This window comes from Biomphalaria glabrata, chromosome 4 (assembly GCF_947242115.1).
Source record: "Biomphalaria glabrata chromosome 4, xgBioGlab47.1, whole genome shotgun sequence".
NCBI classification, from domain to species: Eukaryota; Metazoa; Mollusca; class Gastropoda; family Planorbidae; genus Biomphalaria; species Biomphalaria glabrata.
The window spans coordinates 22,106,678-22,124,270 of record NC_074714.1 but is presented as its reverse complement, the minus strand read 5'-3'; the positions used below and the strand labels follow the sequence as shown (position 1 = coordinate 22,124,270).

General features: G+C 32.4%; 1 protein-coding gene across 2 annotated transcripts; it reads left to right on the top strand.

The window, feature by feature from the left end:
- The first annotated feature begins 1,203 nt into the window (after nt 1-1,203).
- On the top strand, nt 1,204-17,226 carry LOC106074164 (kelch domain-containing protein 8A-like). Of its 2 annotated transcripts, none has more exons than XM_056027135.1 (6): nt 1,204-1,338; nt 7,334-7,703; nt 8,699-8,863; nt 9,702-9,908; nt 13,097-13,189; nt 14,562-17,226. In XM_056027135.1, the coding sequence occupies exons 2-6, from the start codon at nt 7,346-7,348 to the stop codon at nt 14,750-14,752; spliced, it is 1,014 nt and encodes a 337-aa protein (XP_055883110.1). In that variant the 5' UTR covers nt 1,204-1,338; nt 7,334-7,345; the 3' UTR covers nt 14,753-17,226. The 2 variants fall into 2 exon arrangements, with proteins under 2 accessions (XP_055883110.1, XP_055883109.1); XM_056027134.1 differs by having other exon boundaries at nt 1,313-1,435.
- Nucleotides 17,227-17,593: the final 367 nt, after the last annotated feature.

Here is a 17,593-nt window from a genome sequence, read left to right as displayed (position 1 = left end):
ATCTCCTGGAAATATCCGGAAATTATTAAAATCTTTTGAAAACTCATACCAATATCCTGAAATATATAGACCAAAATCCTAGGCGCGATTTAAAAAAAACAAAACAAAAAAAAAAACAAACAAAAAACGGCATTATGCAATACCTGTAATTGTGAAATCTAGTGAAAGAAGCTTATCGCACCTCAAACTAATGAAGAAATACTTGAGGTCAACAATTCTCATAGATAGATTAAAACTTTTGGTAATTATTGCTATTGAGCGTGATCTATGTAGGAAATAGAATTTTTAAATATACTGTATGACTTCGCTACACGCTAAGCTCGTTAAGTAATTCTGTACGTAGTAAAGAATGAATAAAATGCAAAGACGAATTTATTTGTTTGTTTGTAAAATGTTTTACATGTTTCGGATGTTCCTTCAGAGTTGAAGATAGTTTACTTCCTAGTCCAAACCTCCCGCAGGACGACGGGGGATGGGAGCGGGCAGGGTTTGAACCCTGGACCATCGATAAATCTGAACGACAGTCCAGCGCGCAAACCGCACGACCAGGCAGCCATTGTATTTACTAATACAAACTCTTAATTTTCACTTATTATCCGCTTCCCTACCCAAACTTGGCCCCGCGAAATCCGTTTCACATGGGCTCCACAATGGTTAAGTCCTGCCCTGCTATTTAGTGACGGGGGAATACAGAGTAGATTACTTGTTCTCTTTATATGACTTCTTGGTCACAATGTTTAAGGCCGGCCCTGCTACTTAGTGACGGGTGAATAATACTTGTCCCCCCCCTTTTTTTCCCTCTTTTTTCCCCTCTAAATTACGTAGGGTAACTCTAGTCCGTCGACTTGCAAAAATAAAAGAGTGATTTTTCCATTACGTAGTGTCTAGACTCTTGAGCCATGAAGAAAATTAGGCCTATATATATAGATAGGACTTGACTAAACCCAACTTTCCGGATGAAGCATGTATAGTTATGCATTGTAAAAATGAGTAGAGCTCAAATTAAAATCAGATACAAAAAAATCGGATGCGCCCAATACTGATAATGTAGTCTAAAAATTTCAATCTCAAATATTTATGATTGTAAGTTTTAGAATCACAATTGAACAATACTTCTTATTCTTCTTATCCGATTTATTTTAAACATTTTTTTTTTCATTTTAATTATTACAATTAAAAGGGGTCAAAATAAAAATGGCGGAGGATTTTCGTATAAGAAACATTAGGTTAATGTAAAATAAATATGATGGGTGCCAATAGACAAATAATTAAACTGCTTGGACTGGTGTACATTTTGTTTTGTTCAGAAGCTGTTGACTCATTATTTTGACAGTTAAAGTAAGATATCTAGACTAGATTCTAGAATAGATCTATAGAAATAAATCTATCTAGATCTTTATCAATAAAATTCTAGGTCTAGAACTATTCTAATTAGGTATATACTATATAGATCTAGATTAGTCTACATCTAGTAAACTGAATGAAATCGCGGTTGAAGGGGGGGGGGGGAAGGAATTCACTGAATTCAGTAAATGATTACTAGAGTCTAAATGAGTAATTGATGATTTTTTGCTTTGATTTTGTTTATTTTGGGTGACATTTCGACTTGCCCCAGCGCAGCTAAGACTCAGGGTTCGTAGCCACCTTGAAAACCTGGAAAACACCTTGAATTTCATATTAAATTCAAGGCCTTGAAAAAGCCTTGAATTTCGTAAAAAACGGTGAAAAAACCTTGAATTTTAAAACTGGACCTTGAGTTCTTTCTCTCCCGATACCAGGTGTTTATTTTCGTTTTTTTCCCGGTTACATTGAGCTGACCAGTGATGACGCGTCTACACCGCCTTTCACCCACTTGTGAAGCGCGACCTCGTGATTGAAAACGACCTTGGCTCAAGCAAGCATTTCACTTAGCACTATTTTCCTTTCAATGTTACGACTGAAGACGCGCTAGATCTAGTCTGTAGTGACTATTGTCTATAACTAGAGCAATTAGCAGCCTAATGTGAAGGCTACACCCCTCTGGGCCCTCCCTGGCCGAAAATCTTCTTCTTGTAAGAGTGACTTCGCGTGGAAAGTCCGTACCGGTATATCATCTTATCTTTGTGTCTTTCTGAGTATTTTATTAGATTTTGTATTTGGAGATTATGATTCAGTGTTTAAGTATAATTGCTACCGGTACTTTACTTTTGAGTCTTCTCACGATCCTTCCTTCTCATCTAGCTAGAAATAGTATCTAGATTTAGATCTAAGTTAGATCTAGTGAAGATAATTCGCGCTTAACCTGAAAATTCCGTGAATTTTAGTTAATTTAAGGATCTAGATACAGGTACATCTAATGTCTAGATTGCTCTAGAAATACGCTAGATTCTAGATTTACGCTAAATCACTAGAATCTAGTGAAGATAATTCTCTCACAGCCGTTAAAAGTCCGCGAAGTTTAGTGACATTGAGTTAGAACCTATAGAGTCTAGATCTACGATAGATTCAGTAAAGATAATTTCACAGCCGTGAAAAGTCCGCCAATTTAGTGACTTAATTAGATCTAGACTGTAGAAGCAGTGACAGCCGTGAAAAGTCCGCGAAATTAGTGACTTAGATCTAGACTCTAGATTTACGGTAGATTCAGTGAAAATAATTCGCACACAGCCGTGAAAAGTCCGCGAATTTTAGGGACTAGATTTACGGTGATTCAGTGAAGATATTTCGAAAAAAGTCAGCGAATTTAGTGACTTAGACCTAGACTTAATTTACGCTAATCCAATAGAATAGAGTGAAGATAATTCTCTCACAGCCGTGAAAAGTCCGCGAATTTAGGGATTTAAATTAGAGTCTAGATCTACTGTAGATTTAACGAAAATATTTCGCACACAGCTGTAGAAAAGCCCGTAGAGTTATTTTGGTTGTAATTTACTTAAAACTGATGGAAAGCAAGTCAACTGCTATAGTAAGAATGAAATATTATTTTTACAAATCTATGTCAATTTAAGAAAATTTCCAACTTCAGATTGCAACAGTTTTAGCTGAATTACATCTCATATTTTTAAAAAGTTATTCTTCTGTAGTGCAAGCTTGTGTGTGTTTTCTAATGTATTAAAAAGTTGCATTTAAATGCTTAGGAAACACTAGAGATGAATTCTTTTTTTTTTTTTTGGAGGTATGATTTCAACTTATCAGCATACATTTTAATGAGGGTTTTTAAATTTAATATATATATATATATATATATATATATATATATATATATATATATATATTGTTCTTTTTACATATTTATGTCATATGTATGTATATATACATATATATTGATTGCTATGGTGCGATGCATACCTTGAAAATCTAAAACTCTACCTTGAAAACCTGGAAAATACCTGGAAAATCATTCATGAAATTGGCTATGAACCCTGAAGACTACTAAGAGGTTTTGAGATTAAAACCCTCTACCAGGGGCTTAAACCCCTACCTGGGGGGTTTGAGTTTATAACCCCCTACCAGAGGGGGTTTGAGTTCAAAACCCCCTACCAGGGTTTTTTGCAGTTAAATCCCTCTCTTCTAAAAACAAAACAAAAAAAGCAAATGACTATCCAAATTCCAAGAGCAGAGTTAAGGAAGATTTTGATTTTATAACTCCCTATTCTATTCAGTATAAAAAAAGCAAATTACACACTCAAAATTCTATGAGGGTTTTGAGTTTAACCCCTCTCTTCAGTAGGGTTTGAAGCTAAAAAATACCTCTTCAATATAAAAAAAAGCCAATTACACACTCAAAATGTTATGAGCCTAGGTTAATGGGTTTCGACTCAGTTTTGAGTTTAAACCCCAATTCAGTGGGGTTTGAAGCTAAAAATGCTTCTTCAATATGAAAAAAAGTAAACTATGCACTTAAAATGAGCATTTAAACCCCCTACCAGGGTTTTTTGCAGTTAAATCCCTCTCTTCTAAAAACAAAACAAAAAAAGCAAATGACTATCCAAATTCCAAGAGCACAGTTAAGGAAGATTTTGATTTTATAACTCCCTATTCAGTATAAAAAAAGCAAATTACACACTCAAAATTCTATGAGGGTTTTGAGTTTAACCCCTCTCTTCAGTAGGGTTTGAAGCTAAAAAATACCTCTTCAATATAAAAAAAAGCAAATTACACACTCAAAAGGTTATGAGCCTAGGTTAATGGGTTTCGACTCAGTTTTGAGTTTAAACCCCAATTCAGTGGGCTTTGAAGCTAAAAATGCTTCTTCAATATGAAAAAAAGTAAACTATGCACTTAAAATGAGCATTTAAACCCCTTTCAGCGGGGGTTTGAAGGTAAAAAAGACCTCTTTAATATTAAAAACAAAGCAAATTATACACTAAAATTCTATGAGTGTAGTCAAAGGGGTTTTGAGTTTTAAACTCCCTCCAGTGGAGTTTGAAGCTAAAAAAATACCTCTTTAATATAAAAAAGCAAATTACACACTAAAATTATTTGAGTGTAGCCAAGCCAATTGGGGGTTTTGAGTTTAAACCCCTCTCCTACGGATGGCTTTTCTTAAAATTTTAAAACCCCTCCAGATGGTTTATGAGTTTAAAATCCCACTACAGAGAGTTTTGAGGTGGAAAACCTCTATCTTCAATATTATTGTAAAGCAAACTACAGTTACCAAATTCTAAGACCGTAGCTAAATGGGGTAAATTTGAATTAAGAAAAAAACAACTCCAGAGATTTTTTAGTTTAAAATCCACAACAGATGATTTTGACAATAAAACTTCCCTTTTCGATATAAAATCTAAAGCAAACTACAGTCACCTAATTCCAAGAGCATATTCAAGAAAGGCGGCTACACATTTCTACCAGTGGCGGGGCTCCATTAATAAAGTGTATTGAATAGTCATCTGCCAAAATTGAAAAACACTAAATGTGGCTCAACAAAGATGGCTACGACAGATTTTAGGAGTCAGTTATTAGAGATCGGGTCTAAATCATGGAAATCCTATGCCAAATTGGGAGTCGACACCTTAGTAAGGCTGTGACAGAGCGTAGCATGAGGTTAGCGGGCCATGTTTTCAGACAAAATGAATTACGCATACTAAGGGTTGCGATGACATCCTAGTACAACTTGGCGCCAGTAAGGCAGTAAGAATAGCATTTTAGGTTTTTAAAATAAAACTTTTTAATAGCAGGAAAACTTATTGTAGATACCTCAGAATATTCATTTTGTTGGCTTTCAATACCAGAAATAGTGCTTGGCGGCGGGGCTTAGCCCCGCACTGGGGAAGCTCCTAGCACTCCCCCAGACCCCAATGCTGGCAATGGCAGGGAATCTACAATTTTTCCACTAACTCCAAGAAGAAACATTCTAGGGCATAATAAACGTCTTCCGATCGAATAAAGGGTCAGAATGTAATAAAGATCATGTAAACACACACAAACATACTATTACCCCCCCCCCCCCCAAACAAAATCCTGGCTACGCCCATGATAAGTAATCACTACTCACTATCTTTCATTTCATTTCTGATTTTAGTTTTAATAAACTTTAAAAAAAATTAATTTTAATAAACAAACATTGAACAATAACAAGAATTAAGAATTTGAAGAAACAGTTTTTTTTTCCAAGTTTTATTTAAGACTAAGAAGAAGCAGGCATGGAATGGGTTGCCTGAGCTAGCCAGGAAAACCAGTGACTTGGCAGAATTTAAGTCATTGGTTAACATGCATGACGCGTAGGATGTAATCATCTTCTTTTTTGAAGTAATAATGTTTGTATTAGTGTATTATATAAGATAAGATCTAAATCTAAAATGTCTAGTCAGTCTCTAGTAACTAGTAAGTTACAGTCTAGTAACAGTCTAGTCTAGAGATCAAATTGAAATACTAGATAGATCTATATAATACAGATCTAGTATTTAGTGATAGTTGATAGTATATATACATAGATCTTTTTTTCTAGTATAAATTAGTCTGCTAGAGAATACTTTATTAAATAGTCTAGTCAAGTCTTGTCCTAGTAGACTAATGATTTATCATAGATTTTAATATTTAAACCAACTATTTACACCAACTTTCTGGAACTGTGACACATTTTGTTATAACAAACTAAATATTTTTTTATTTGGTGAAGGTTTAACATACAAAAAAAATGAAATGTACAATAACATTAGCATTTCCTATGTATTACTACTCATTGTTAAGCTTTTATTTGAAAATAAATTGGGTCACTTCATTCTTCTGCACAGAACATAGTTTTTGCGCTTCCCTTTTCATCAAACAATGATCACTGTCACTGAACAACACTATCTAATTGCTAAGAAATTATATCAGATGTGTTCTTTTAAAATTATTAAGATTGTATTAGAAGAAGTAGATTCACTTCTGCAATATATATATTTATGATCTATAACCTCTGACTGTCGCAAAGCCACTATGGCTCATCTCAAGAATGAGATAAATGCCTGGGCATCATATCTATGGTCAGAATGATGTTACCCACACAGCCTTTCTCCCCTCCAAACGTAGCTGATGTATTTAAATAAGGAATGGTAAATGTGGATACATTTTGGGATCAGCGGCGTTACTGTTTCTACCAGGGTGTAGCACTGAGTACTGCAAACTACCTAAGGGTCTCCGGCTCCTGATTTTCTCATGGTTGACTCTGAAGGCCTTTCCCTTTGAAGAGGGTGAGACTATATAATGGAATGTTCAACAAAACATCAAGGGAATCAGACATAACAAATGTTTCTAGAAAAGAAGAGATCTTGAGTCCTGTGTCATTGCAAATATAATATACTTAGAGTGCATCTATACATTCATCATTTATAGACATACTTTTTATAATACCTTTATTCTACTCATACCTTTGTGGAAAAACCTAGGTGGGTGGGAAAAACCTGGACAAGGATCTAAAAAATGGCTCTAACAATTTTCCTAGAAGTTTGACAATTGATGTATATTGTTAAATAAAGAATTGGCCACACTGGGAAAACTTAAGTTTGGCGTTTTAATTTTTCAAAGTATAAAATAAATAAACTTAAATTTGGCTAGAGAATTAGAGAATATTTATTTTGAACAGGCTTATATGTCTTTGGGTATTTCTGCATGTAGCCATTGTTCACTCAAGAATTTAATAAGTTAATTTTCAGAAACATTTTTCACAGTGTCTTATAAGTCTAGGCCTATCATTAAAATATTTTAAAGTCTAATATATTTATACATTTGCTTTATGGGGGTGGGAGGTTTAAAAAATTTTTTATTTTAAAATAGTTAATTAGTTATTAAGAGCAAAGTAATTGCTCAAATAAACTGTTTAAAAGTGGTCTTTTTTTTTTTAATATTTTTTTTTTGTTTTTTCTTGTTTCAGATTTTTAAAAAAATGGTTTACAAGTGGGACTCATTAAAACCTATGCCATCAAAAAGAGTTTTTGCAACACCAATTTTTCATGATGAAAACCTCTATATCATTGGTGGATGTGATGAGAGAGGCATACCACTGGACTGCTTTGAAATGTACAACTTTAAACAGAAGAAATGGCACAGGCTCCAGAACATGCCCACAAAGAGAGCTGCGCCTGCAGTTGCTGCAATTGGGAATAAAATTGTAGCAGTTGGCGGTGTCTCTGAGTCTCAGGCTCCCTTGGATGCTATAGAAGTGTATGACATGACAGACAAAAAATGGACTATTGCTGATCCATTAGGAGAAAAACTTCTTGGGATTTCTTGTGTTGTAAGAGGTACTTAATAGTGTTTTTTACAAAGCCTATATCAACTCATTCTGTCTGTCTGGTACAAAATGTGTACACATTATTTCTCACGCCCCCATTCTGGGGTCAAGCTGCAACTTCACATAATTATTCATACACATAGGCAAGACATGAATCAATAAAAAAAAAAGTAACCAATCAGACAATTAATTACTGGTAATTCATTATTTTGTTTAATAGCAACAAGGGCTAGAGTCATTCACAGATATGGATAAATTAGTAGGCTTTAGTCCCCTTAAATAATTGTTAACGTTATTTCTCTCTCACGCAGTCTGCGATAAAGTTGATACTTTAAACAAATATCTACATGAATCAATAAACAAAAATACTCAATTAGTCAATTAATTTTTGGTAATTAATTTTTTTTTTTAATCTCGCATAAGGGAAATAACTTGTACATTATTGGTAGATATAGTTTTAAGGACAGAATTCTTCCCCTTTACTTCTTTTTTCAAAGAATTGTTTATATTTTGCTAGTTTTATTATTTATCTTTAATTTTGTAAGTGGTTTGTAGTTAGCTTTTGTTAATTGTGCAGATAGAGTTTATCACATTGAACACTATTTACATTGGTCTATGAAATGAAACTGATTTTTTTGTTTTGTTTAACAAAAATCCATACTTTTAAAACCAAATATGATGTGAAGTAATTATGTATAAAGATATAAAGATAATATAAGTAGACTACATTCTATAATTCTGTATTATGAAATTAATAGATAAAGTTTCTAAAGAATTGTAAAATATATTAATACTTGAAATATAAATAAAGTATAAACCTTCAACCATAAAACCTGCTCAGTGATGCTGGGAAGAACTACATCCCTATTCTTAACCTACCAGTAAAATCCTTCTCTAGTTGCCTAGGTAAGGCATTTTGACAAGATGCATTTTTTTTTTGCTTTAGTTAATAATTACGTGAAATAATTAAACTAATCAATAAAATGTCAATTATTTTTATTGTAGAGAACAAAGCTTATTTCATGGGCGGCATGCCGGCTGATACAAATCCTTCAGATTTATTTGTGGAATTAGATCTGGCTACGAACAAGTGGCAGAAAATGCCTCCTCTTTTGACTCCTCGCTATGCAACGTTTCCTTTTCTTATTAAGGACAAGCTGTACCTACTAGGTAATTGAGACTTTTAGAGGATACTAAATAACGTTAACATTTTTTAATCATTTTTCTTAGACTTTATTTCTTAATGGGGAAATTTAGAGGGTGGAGGAAAGATGTTCAGATACTAAATGTTTTTTGATAAACTGAAAATGACATTAAGGGCCAGAATGCACACAAAAAAATTTTGTGAATCACTTTTTATTTCTTTGTTCAAAATAATTTTGGAAATTTTTTTATTTTATTTTAAGGGCCAATATTTTTCAACCATTAAAATAATTAAAAAAAAAAACAGCTTTTGAACAATGACTAAAACTTTTTTTTTAATCGTTTCTTTTAAAAAGAAAAAGAAATAAATATATGTTTTTGTCGCAATAACTGAGTGGTAAAGTGCTTGGCTTTTGAACTAGGGGTACCAGGTTCAAATCTTAGTGAAGACTGGGATTTTTAATTTTAAGATCTGTAGGGCACCTCTGAGTTTACCCAGCCCTATTGGGTACCTGACATTACAAGGGCAAAAGTAAAGCAGTTGGTCATTTTGCTGGCCACATGACACCCTCATTAACCGTGGGCCACAGAAACAGATGACATTTACATCATCTGCCCTATAGACCTCATTGGTCTGAAAGGGGAACTTTACTTGTTGGCATCATGTAATTAAAAAAAAGGTACAGTTAATTCTTTTAAATCAGAGCCAAACATACATTTGCATTAACTTTTTTTTTACCTTTAAATTTGTCCTTTAAATGCTTAATAAGATTAAAAAAAATATATATATATGTATTTAATAATTATTTTGACATTTCTTGTATTTGACATGCATTTATTTGACTAGTAATGAAAATATTTTCAGGTGGCAGACAAGGCAAACTTCCTACCACTGCTTGTGAAGTTTATGATTTCTCTACCAACAAATGGACCAAGCTCCAAGATATACCTAGCAAGCGAGTTTTTGCTATGTATGCTAGCACTGAGTCTCATTTATTCAGTGTTGGGGGTCTTCTTCAGCCTGCCAATCTTGGATTTTCTGATGCATGTGAAGTGTTTAGCATAGAAAAAGGTAGCTTTTTATTAGTATTTGTGCAGTTTTCATGTTCTAAATATTTTCAAGCAAACAAAACAATATTAACTGTAAAAGTAAATCTTCATTGGTTACTCAACAAATAAACTTATTGCTGTTAGTCTGAAAGATGAAATCTTCTCTTTAAAACCATGGACAAATAAAAACCCCTTTTGTTGGGCAGAATGCATGTATGTAAATACAAGTCACAAGCATTTGACTTCACAGACCTTTTCATTGGAATTCAGTAAGAGATCAATGTAGATTAAAATAAAACACCTAACACAAAAAATAAGCTGACAGCTGCAGAGGGGATAAACAATCTAATTCTCATCCCCTGGAGACAAAGACATGATACTTAATTTAAAACAAGATGAGAACATGGGAGATATAGATCAACAAGTAAATGAAATCCAAAAACTATTAGCCATTACAAAATCAAATAAAGCATCTGGATCTGATAGTTTTCCAGCTAGATTACTCTTATCTTATCTTATATAATACAGACGTTACTTCAAAAAAGAAGATGATTACGTCCTACGCGTCATGCATTTAGTCATGCATATTAACCAATGACTTAAATTCTGCCAAGTCACTGGTTTTCCTGGCTAGCTCAGGCAACCCATTCCATGCTCTAATAGCACTAGGGAAGAAGGAGTATTTGTACAAATTTGTCCTAGTATATGGGACGAGGAATGTGCCTTTATCTTTGTGTCTTTCAGAGTATTTTATTAAATTCTGTATTTGAAGATTATGATTCAGTGTTTTATGTATTATTGCTACTTTACTTTTGAACTTTCTCTACTGAAGCCTTTCTAAATTTAGTGATTTTACTAAAGGTGTTACTCTAGTCAAATGTGAATATTCGTTTGTTATGAATCGCACTGCTCTATTTTGTGTCTGTTCTAGTTTCTTAATGTTTTCTTGAGTTGAGGGATCCCAAACAGAGGATGCATATTCTAATATTGGCCTAACCAAGGTTAAATAACATTTTAGTTTTATGTTCTTATTTGATTTATAGAAATTTCTTTTAATAAATCCTAATGCTTTGTTTGATTTTTTTGTAGTTTCATCAATATGTGGATTCCATGACAGTTTTTCATTTATTATAACACCTAGGTATTTTGCGTTTTTAGTCTGTGTTACTGGTTTGCCATGAATAAGATAAGTGGAATTAATTTGTTTTAGTTTTTTTGTTACTCTTAACAACTGACATTTTTCTGGGTGGAAAGACATGCTCCAATTTGATTCCCATTTCTGTAATTCATGTAATTCTCTTTGTAAAATATCTGTGTCTTGTGTTGTTTTTATTGTTCTATATATTATGCAATCGTCTGCAAATAATCTGACTTTTGTTCCTGAAGTAATGCCATTTGGTAAATCATTTATGTAAATTAAAAATAGTAGTGGACCCAAGACTGTTCCTTGAGGTACACCTGAGTTTACTGTTATCGGTGTTGATTTAGAGCCATTTATTATTACAGTTTGTTCTCTCCCTATCAGAAAGTCTTTAATCCACTGATGCAGTGGACCATTAATGCTGAAATATTTTAATTTTTTAAGCAAACTATGGTGGTGAACTTTGTCAAAAGCCTTAGAAAAATCTAGTAAGATAGCATCTATTTGTTCACTATTATCTAAACCTTTTGAAAAATCATCAATTAGTCCTATTAGTTGTGTCTCACATGATCTATATTTCCTAAAGCCATGTTGGTATGGTGTGAGGACATTATGTTTGTCTAAGTGGTTTATGATGTTGCTACATATTATGTGTTCTAGGATTTTACATGTGATGCTGGTAAGTGATACTGGTCTGTAGTTTCCTGGGTCAGATTTTTCTCCTTTTTTAAATAGGGGGGTGACATTAGCTTTTTTCCAGTCCAGTCCAGTCAAAGAACTTATCAATGAGCTAGTATCAGGCATCTCTTAATCAGAGCAGTTATGAGTACCAAAGTACTGGAAAACACATAAAAACACATAAAATGAATGTTTTGAGCTCATTATCACCTATCACCATCATCCAGAACATAAATCTAAAGAAAATAAAAACACATAAAATGAATGTTCTGAGCTTATTATCACCTATCACCATCATCCAGAACATAAATCTAAAGAAAATAGAGCCTTTTAAAGACCCCACTCTTTCAAAAAAATCTTTCACTGTAAAAACACATTGAAAGAAGGAAATTCCGTATGTTTAGCAAAGGGAAACTATTCAAGATAATATTTTAAGCAATTAAAAACATATATGGGAGAAAAAAAAAATCAAAACATCAACGTTGCCAGGGTTAGTCAACGATGGTAGCATTCTTCCTGAGTTAAAAAGAGTTAATAACTGAAATTATGAAAGTTTTCAAATAAGACGTCTTTTTAGAGTAAAAGTCTGTTTTCAAAATATGATCTTGTCATGTTTCTAAATAATTTTTTTAAATTTATCATTTAATTTGTGTCTTTGATCTATTATATTTTCATGAAAGTTAAACATACTTGAATTTTTTTATTTTAATTTTCTTTCAATTAATTGTTTTACATTTAAAATTAATCACAATACAGTATTCATGAAGATATAATTAAATTTTTCTGCAACTGGATTTTCACAAGAAAAACATTTTAAAAAATACTTTCTAAAAGATAATACCTCTTTACAATTTTAAATAAATTATTTATAGAGTGATTAATTGTCTCTTGATAACTAATGAATGTTTGATTTTAAAAAAAGGAACATTTTTAGCCCTCCCCATTCCCCTTCTAGAATAGGGCCTACATGGGAAAATACCCTAAGATTCAAATTTCTGGTAAAATCAATAGAGCCACTTTCAAGATCAGTGCCCTCCCAGGTTTTTGAGCTCACCTACCCTGAAGTCTTAGTTTTCACAAAGGTATGAGTTGAGTAGAGGTATTGTAAAAATATTAATAACAATAATTGTAATTACTTATAAATAACTTCAATTCAATCCTTTTTAACTAACTAGAATAAAAAAATATATATGTTTATGAATTTACATCCTAGTTCTTTATGAAAAGATTATATTATTTGCCTTTTCCCCCCCTTCTAATGTCAATACCTAAACAGGTACAGGTATATTTCCTTCATTGAATAGATATGTCTCGTACAGAATTATATGTTCTTGTTTTCTAATACCAGTATTCATGTATCCTGTCAAGTTAAACCATTTTTGTTTCTCCAGAGGAGTGGACAACTTGCAAGTCCATACCGACCAAAAGAGGAGACTTTGGTGTTGGTGTGATAGGTGGAAAGTTAATCTGTGCTGGTGGACTAGGTAACTGCTTAGTATCTAAATAGTAATCACATACTTTGAGAGCATGTTATTTAATTATCTTCTCTTTAAAAAACTTGCCATTGAGTTTGTTGGAATTGTTTCAAACCATTAGATGGTAGATCTCAAAATGTCAGAAGTTGTTAAACATTGCACTTTATCCAGAAGAAATAAAGAAACTAATAGTAAATAAAATAAATGGGAAATGAACAAGCTCTCATCCCGTTAAGATCAAGGTCTAATCTTTCATCTCAGAACCCGACACAACAGAATGAGACAACATATGTACCCAAAGCTCAAAATTGGAACCAGTAAAATCTGCCCATGTGAAGTGCGACCAGAGAATGCCGACCATGTCCTACAAAACTGTACTCTTTACCAAGACACTGGCCCCAAAACACACCAATAGAAAGAAAACTATATGGAGAGCTCCCTAATTAGGAAACCACTGTGCAGTTCATCTCATATATTGGTTTAGTCCAAATAAAAATGAGAAGGAGGAAGAAGTTTTTAAACGCACCAATGAAGAAATGTAACAATAAACAAACAGTGATGGGAATTTTCCGAAAATTTTCGAAATTCCCAAAATTTCTTCTGATCCAATCTTCTAGAAAAAAAATCTAAAAAATTTTCCCGACATTTTTTTTTTAATCCAAAATTTTTTACAATTTTTTTTTATAATGAAAAAAAAAAATCTGATTTTTTTATTTTCGAAAGAATGCAAAATAAGATTTGTTTTGAACATGTGCACATCTGGTCTTTTGACACAGTTAAAGTTCTATTTTTAAAAAAATCTCATGTAACCTTATTGTCTTATATTAGTCTAGTCCAGACTTCAGTGACTAGAGTGGTTTGAATATCTAGTTTCTTTAATTTGAATACTTTTGATCTAGATTATCTAGATCTAGAGCGTCTAGACTTCAATGGCTGCTTGCCAGCTTTTGAGCTTTTGAAAAATTCAGAAAAATATCACTATTAGAGTACCAATATCATGATTCCCAGCCGCTATGCAGTATTAATTTTGTTCCGTAGTTACGATGGCCCCTAGATTTTTCTAATTTGAACCCTGTCTGCCGACTTCCATGAGTTCAAATGGGATTAGATTTAGACATCTAGATCTATTTTAAGAATTATAAGATCTAGATCTAGTAGAACTACCGGCCATCTATATAGATTTTATAGATGTAGGCCTACTTTACATGATTGTAGTGAGCTACTGAGTATATGTCTGATAGAATATACATCTAATATTAATATATTGGTTCTAGAGTTACTGGAGATGTAGATAAAAGTTATTAGATTTAAGTAGATCTAGATTTTGAATGAGCATTACCAAAAAGATTTTTTCTCAGCAATAATTTTTTTTTTCCTTAAGGCAATGATGGTAAGCCTTTGAAGACTACTGAAGCTTATGATGTGGAAACCAACACCTGGACCACATTAGCCGACATGCCTAGTAGCCACTGCTCTTGTTCTTACATCACAGTGAATGGACGTCTCATTGTGTGTGGTGGGCTCTCTTGCCGTGGACCTAGCAATTGTGCAGATGTTTTAGATTTTTCATAAAATTAGGTTTGCTAGTCCTTAGATGTATCATGGTATCAAAACTTGATTTTGTTTTAACTTTTGTGAGAAAAGAAGGGTCGGGGTAGGATAATAAATTTGTATCACACAAATAGTGATTGATAATGTTTGTGAATGTTAACTTTTTTTTAAGCCTCAATGTAAGAATGTTTGGTTGTAGAAGGTACAGGCTTTTCTGCTAGTCCATCTTTTAAATATTAACTTTATCATATTCTTATATTTTATTATTATGGCTTTTATATTATTATAGCTTTTAAATAGCGCTACTTTCATGCTTATAGCATGCTCAGAGCGCTTTGGTCCAATCTCAGTTGTGGGGGAGAGGGGGTATCTAGGAGTTGGTTTTCCGTGCTGCCTTTAGGCGCTCAGTAAACACAACTCTGCTCCAATCGGGTGTCAAACCTTGAGCCCCCTTCATAGGTAGCCAAGCCAAGCTAGGCTCAAACGCACTTAGCCTCTCGACCACGCTTCCCGTATATAGCTTATGTGCTTTGTTTTGATTGTTCTGCTATGCAATATCTTCCTCCTCTTCAACAGTTCACCTCCTACACTTCTTCTGTTCTTTTAACAAAAATGTCAAACTACCAAAAAATAGTTCTGACAAAATTCTGGAAGAGAATCATATTTGATTTTAAGACTGAAAAATCTAAATATTCAGGTTAGACAAATATTTGTAAAAAGTGTTACTTATTTATTTGTAAAACTATTTTTATAATGAAGGGATAAATTACTTTAACAAATGAAATAACATTTTTCATGTCATTTTTTAAAAAAACTTGATGACCTCTTCTTATCTGCTTCTGGTAGCATTTCATCTATGGCAGCATGTTTCTAGTTTTGTTGAATAACATGAACTGCTAAATGTTTAGTGTATTTATACTTTGACACTCAGGTATCGCTTACACTAAATTAGGAATGTTTCTTACATCTAAGGCTGAATTTATTTGCTGTGTTTGATTGGACCAGTATTACCTCTTTCTCTTCTAATCAATGATACCATCGTTGATTTTACTCAATTTTGCAGCCTAATCGATGATAGTATCGTCAATGTTTAAAAAGTCAGTTATTATGTTTTCTTTCCTCCCATAATGTTTTTAATTGCTTATAATTTAATCTTGAATAGTTTTCCTTTGGAAAAAAATGTATTTTTTTTATTTTCAATGTTTTTATCAAAACGATGTTTATAAAGTGGTGGGGGCGAAAAAAAGGGCTTTATATTTTTTTATTAATTGTTCATGGGGTGGTGACTTCAAGACAATTAATTTTCTTGTTGTATGTTTAGATCTTGTTCTAAAGAATCTTGTCCACAGTCTAATTTTTAATTTTTAATTCCCTTATCCCAAAATAATCTTTTATTTTGTTTTTATAAACATCAATTTGTTTTATCTCAAAAAGGGTGCACATTCTCCTTTAGTTCAGTACCAAATAAAACAATGTCTGATAACAAACTAATAAGCTATTAAAGTTAAATACATATAAGTTTAATGAATAATTCTGTGGGAATGTGGATAATAATTATGGAGAGAAAGAGTTAGAAGTGTTCATTGATAAGATTGGCACACCATCTTGTGCTCAATGAAATATGCTTGGGTCAATGTATGCACTTTCTGAGTTGTTGCTTGCACCAAACTGTGCACTTAGTATTTTGTTTAAATGCAATTACATTGCTTATTCTTCAGCCTTAATATATATATGTTTGTATACTGTGATTGATTGCGATGTTTGATTTAGACATTTTGTTTTAATACTTGGTTGGTTTTACTTCCTACGTCACTTTGTTTATAAACCTTTCAGCTGAAACCATCTTCCATCGGCTGCATTTATAAAAGTTGTTCTTATTACAGTGGCTTCTCTTGTCTGTTTTGTCTTGATGCCATTGTGCTAAGTTTTTATACAAATTTACATTTTTTATTTACTTTTTTTGTTACCAGTCATATACATTTTAATTTCTATGCCTACATTGAGCGCATTTGCTAAATTCATATATGGCAATTAATAACAAAATAGTGTAATATTTATCATAGGCTTCATAAAGTTTCTAAATATTTTTTTTGTTTTTAACTTCAGTTGATTTCTACAGAGGCCAATAAAATTGTGTTTGTAATTGAAAAGACTAACTTTATAATAACATCTGTACTGCACAGTGTTAAGTATTTGGTCACAACACCTTCTAGGTTCTGTGCAGTGTAGTTTTTACTTTTTAAATAAATATGAACAAAAATAAGATGTAGACCAGAAATCATACATCTTGTATTTTGCCAACACCTTTTGATTATCTCTTCCCATTGTGTAGTGTTGGAATGAAAGGGATGCTTTAATAAGCTTATCCATGATTCATTTTGTGAAACTCTTGGCCCTCATTGCATTTGTACAAATATATTCTTATTTATTCTTTGTCTTTTTATTTCACAAGCTTAATAAAGCTGCCAAACAAAATAAATATTTGTATAAAAATATGTTCTACCATTGTTCTTTGTGGAGCTTAAAAAAATATTATATTATATGTTTATTCTCTTTATTTCGAGTGATGTCATTGTTCTATGAATTTAAATTAATTTTTTAATTGCTTTGCGTTAAGGTACTTGTTAATGTTTCAATAGTCTTCTATCCATCTGTTATTGTTTTGTTTTTGTTTAGTGACTTGGGATTTTAATAGTTAAAATTGTTTTTTTAAAATGAACACTTAAATTGAACAATGAGGCAATGAATTTAAATGTGAGCAAAATGTTTCAAGACATGTCTGTCATGTCTCTCAATGCTTGACAATATTTAACCCCTAGAGAAAATGGTATTTTATGTGTTTAGGTTCTGTTGAGAAATAAG

What these genes read in the sequence shown, in the direction of transcription:
- LOC106074164 (XM_056027135.1), top strand. Translation starts at nt 7,346, where the DNA reads ATGGTTTACAAGTGGGACTCATTAAAACCTATGCCATCAAAAAGAGTT. An exon ending in GGACAAGCTGTACCTACTAG is followed by an intron (nt 8,864 to 9,701) that starts GTAATTGAGACT and finishes AAATATTTTCAG; the next exon opens with GTGGCAGACAAGGCAAACTT. An exon ending in AATCTGTGCTGGTGGACTAG is followed by an intron (nt 13,190 to 14,561) that starts GTAACTGCTTAG and finishes TTTTTCCTTAAG; the next exon opens with GCAATGATGGTAAGCCTTTG.